At 35.3% G+C, this 4,482-nt stretch overlaps 1 protein-coding gene across 1 annotated transcript; it reads right to left on the reverse strand.

Moving 5' to 3' along the window:
- Nucleotides 1–1,311: 1,311 nt before the first annotated feature.
- Nucleotides 1,312–2,913, reverse strand: LOC134231992 (C-type mannose receptor 2-like). Its single transcript, XM_062713937.1, has 3 exons — nucleotides 2,672–2,913; nucleotides 1,642–1,815; nucleotides 1,312–1,511 (listed from the first exon to the last, which is right to left on the reverse strand). Exons 1-3 carry the CDS (start codon nucleotides 2,877–2,879, stop codon nucleotides 1,312–1,314), a joined length of 582 nt encoding a protein of 193 aa, XP_062569921.1. The 5' UTR covers nucleotides 2,880–2,913.
- Between the last annotated feature and the right edge of the window lie 1,569 nt (nucleotides 2,914–4,482).

A 4,482-nucleotide genomic window follows, 5' to 3' on the forward strand; every position in this document is an offset into this window, starting at 1 on the left:
TGACTCCAGGCGATATACAGTGTCTCTACGGAACCATACAGGCTGTTCTAAAAGCCAAGGGTCATGCTACAAAGTATTGAAAGTTTCAAGGTATCATCTTCAGTGGTATTTTTGTAAGTAAACTTTATTTTACCTTAAGATAATGCACTTAGAATTTGCAACGTCATGAAAACGTGAAACACTTATGGCAGGACACTGTATATATAAGTCTATATCGATAAAAAATGGTAAGCAACTCTTCCTTTGTCAAGTGCTGGCTCTTTGAAAGGAAAGTTGCGGGTCCTTTCGAAGAGACTTTATTTTTGAACAGAAGCCCCTTGTCACGATAGGCGTTGACACGTTCAAGCAATGACTCTGAGTGCGTAAATTCTAAATTTGAAACCATTCGCCGTTACATGGGGACGCCTCCAATAGTACATGAGTGTATAATTTTCGTATGGGACGTAAGCAATATATGTACTATCAATTACTAGCATCACTTTCTGTAAAATGGTGTCATCTAAAACTCTGGCTTGTGCCCACTATATTGTTTGACTTCCCCAATGTTCTTTTAAAGTGTTATTGGTTCTCCTTGATTGTAGTTAGAAATTGCAATGCTAATTTACCAAAAATGCATATTCACAGGATTTATGACGTATTTAAACATGAGATATCATCATCAACAGATTTTTTTCCGCTTCTTCTCATAAGCCCTAGCTGAATCAAATGTCAACTAATAACGACCAGTAGTCAAGCTCAGACGTCTTGGAACACAGCAAACACGGATCTCTAATAAAGTAACGGTGGGATCAGGTTAGGTGCCATGAAGGAGTAAGCATACCCTGTCTACTGATAATAGATGCCGATTGTCCCTTGTCAAGAACGGAGAATTGATGACAATTCATTAGAAAAACTTGTGGATTATTTTCACATAAAATTTCACAGCTTTCCAATTTATGGTACATGTTCTTATCTTGATTGTTTGCACGAAAATATTGTACTATTTGCACCTTCTTCCTGTGAAGGTCCGAAAGCAGGCAGTTGAAGTATAGACTCAATAGTTGTGTCAATTAAATACCGATTTTTATTTGAAAATAAGAAGTGCACGACTAGTGTTTATTCAAATTTTCAAATAAAAATCAGTAAACGACATTTGGGTAACATCGATCATTTTCTGACGTTTCAAAAATCTTTCAAAACGAGGACCAAAAAATTACAACTAATGCCCCAAGAAGATCTTAGACATTTAGGAGTCTTTTTCAATGTGTTACTTTTAATTTTGTTCATAGGTCATTAAATGTTTAATACTGAAATTGGATTTTCAGACAAATTTTAAACACAAAAGAAAGTTCTTTCGTCCGTACACGGATAGTCGTCCAGTCCTCCGGAAGGACACCAATTAGCGAGATCTACTCCAATACAACCCGTGTTTTCACTTGGCTGATAAGGACACCAGCCCTGCGAGACCAGAGAACCGTCATTCCATTCATATGTATTATCTTTTACCAGGAAGGCAAGTACATGGATCCATTCTATTATTAGAAAACATAATACCATTAGTGAAATGAATAATAGAATTGTCTCTTCAGTATTTAACCTAAAAATAAACCCACTGATCTCGAAAAACATTCTTAAGAAATGTTTCAAGGGATAAAAACTTACTTAAATCGAGAAGATTCATCAAAGTCTGCATCTGTGTTATATTTCGTGCTTCCATCATCATTTTGCCTCCTGATTCACATCTCTGTTTTGCCTCCTCGTACGGTAGACTCTCCGTGTGGATCCAGATACAAGAATTGTACTCGGGAAACCACTCATCACGCCCCGCTACACAACCTTAATATTAAAAGATGTGTTTGTGAAACACTGATACTCCCGTATGGCAGCTCATGGCGAGGATTGACTTTTCTCAAATGCATGTCACAGTCCAAAGGTCAAAGTCAAAAGTGTTGGTATCCAAAGAAAGGTCTTGGTACAAGGAATACACCTGTGAAATATGACAGCCCTAGTTCTAACTTTTCAAGTTTTTAAAAAAAGTGGGTCAAACTCTTAGGTCAAAAATATTTATACCAGCTGAAAGGTCTTTTCACAACACATTACGTCTTAAGTTTGAAAGCCCTAGCTCCAACTATTTAAAAGCTATGGCCAAAGTTAAAGTGTGGTATTTTTTTCAAACTCTAAGATCAAGGTAAAAAATATTCATACCCACTGAAAGATCTTGTCACAATTATTACACGTGTGAAGTATAAACGTCCGAGCTACAACTATTCAAAAGTAAGCCAAGGTTAAAGTGTTGTATTTTTTGCAAAAGTAGGTCAAATTCCAAGGTCAAGAGGTCAAATTAGGTGGTAACCCGAAGACAGGCTACACCTGTGGTTAATGAAAGCCAAAGCACCATCCATTTTAAAGTAATGAACAAGGTTTAAGTTTCTGTGGACAAACAGACGGACGGATGAACAGGGAAAAAACTATATACCCTAGTAACTTGGTTCACGTAGGCATAAGAATAAAGAATTATTGAGTGCATATTTTGTTTTACGTGTTAATCGAGAATACATGTCACGTAAACAAAGACCACACGTATTTTATATAAATATTTCTTAAAAAGAATTTTAGAGTGCAAAATTTTGCGATAAATTTATACTACAAGATAAGATGATACTATGCAAAATATTAGTAATTCTCAACTTACCATCAGGCATCCTTTGATAGAATCGGTTTTCGTTTTCTCTTTCTACCGCCTTATAACCCTCTCCGTCATATAAATCACACTGTTTGGATATCTTATTATACTGGAATAGTGTACAGACTATTCTGGTTTGACACTGCAAGGCACACGATGTCGCAGATAATTTTAGGTGGGACTCCAATGGAACCTCCGAAATAGCCATATCGGTCATACGGGGAACAATGTGCCAAAAAAGCGACCCGACACATTCTACAAAATGAATGTTAACATTGAAATCAAAAAAAATAAATGAAGTTTGAATGAAAATAGTAAAGGAAACGACAATATTATATCTAACTTTTCACATCCTTACCTTTGACGAGAGCAAACAAAAGACAAGATGAGTATTTCATTTTTCTACGCATCATAAAGGTAGCTGAACAAATACGACATGTATTAATTAATGGTACGAACGCTTATTGATCTTATACTTAATTATGAATCTCCTTCATTAGAAGGCTCTGTCTCTTACAAGATATGCTGATTTTATTTTATAATCTTCAAGGATCAGTAATTTTTTTGTACCCTACAGAATTCCCCCAAACTTTATAAAGGCTAAATTAAGCGATGAAAAAGAAGCATTTTTTTCATTTTAGTCATATGTGCGAATTTTAAAAGATACAGTGATATTTGTTACGCTTGAGCAAAAAGACTGGCGAAGAAATGGGGAAAATATGCTGATGCATGTAGAAAGAAAGAAAGTCTTTGATTTTTTGTCGGCTTTTGGCCGTAAAGTTAGTCGGGATTAAGATTTAAAAAAGAAAACTGATTATGTGAAGTAATCAACTGAAGATTCTGTATGCAGTATATAAACTTCTGATCTTGGTCTTTGACCTTGTGATTTCAAAATCAAATTTGTTTTAAGTCAAATTAGGACAAAGTATCGTTCGCTTGCTTTTAAAGCCATTAGGCCGAAGAAATAAATATTTTATTTCACTTTTTATTTACATTTTTAAATTTATTCCTTTCATGTTCATTTTAATCCAGTTTTCCCATAAACAACCTTGAATCCACGACGCCTGAGGATGCTTCCATATTTAAACGATATATCGTGGCTTTGCTGTTCTTGAGAAGAACATTTTTCAAGATTTTCCATGTGTACTCCTATGAAAAAGTTTGATCGTCCATTGTTGCCCAACCCTACCCCGGGGGTTATGATTTGAATAAACTTGAATTTACACCACCTGAGGATGCTTCAATATATATATGAACAATCAAAGCTTTGCTGAAGAATAGTGTATAAATATGAACAATCAAAGCTTTTCTTAAGAATATTTTTTAAAGATTTTCCTATATATTCCAATGTAAATCTTTCATCGTCCATTGTAGCTCCAACCAACCACTAGGAGTCATGATTTGCACAAACTTGCATGAATCCACACTACCTGAAAATGATTCCATATGAGTTTCATCTTCCTGGCCAATTGAATCTTGAGAAGAAGTTTCTTTTTATAATGCCAGTAATTTTTCTCTATTTCGTGATTACCCCCTCCCTTGGAGGAGCATGTGGCCCTTTAATTGAACTTGATTCCCCTTCACTTAAAGGTACTTAGTGCCATTTTTGGTTAAAATTGACCCAGCAGGTCTGGAAAAGGAAGATTAAATTGTGAAAAGTTTACAAGGACGACAAACAACGGACAAATTTAATTTCGACCTGTAAAGCTGGAGTCTTTGGCTCAAGTGAGCTAAGAAGGTATAAATCACAATGCTGTGTATATGAGTGTATGGCAAAATGTTTTCGAAAAATTATCAACAAAAAATGTCATACTTGTACT

This window comes from Saccostrea cucullata, unplaced genomic scaffold (genome assembly GCF_032062105.1).
Source record: "Saccostrea cucullata isolate Sc308-1 unplaced genomic scaffold, CSIRO_AGI_Scuc_v1 ctg4490, whole genome shotgun sequence".
In the NCBI taxonomy this organism is placed as follows: domain Eukaryota; kingdom Metazoa; phylum Mollusca; class Bivalvia; order Ostreida; family Ostreidae; genus Saccostrea; species Saccostrea cuccullata.

Coding starts and splice junctions, on each gene's coding strand:
- LOC134231992 (XM_062713937.1), bottom strand. CDS start 2,879: ATGACCGATATGGCTATTTCGGAGGTTCCATTGGAGTCCCACCTAAAA. Junction 1,816..2,671: donor CTATCAAAGGATGCCTGATG/GTAAGTTGAGAA, acceptor TTTAATATTAAG/GTTGTGTAGCGGGGCGTGAT. Junction 1,512..1,641: donor GATGAATCTTCTCGATTTAA/GTAAGTTTTTAT, acceptor TTCTAATAATAG/AATGGATCCATGTACTTGCC.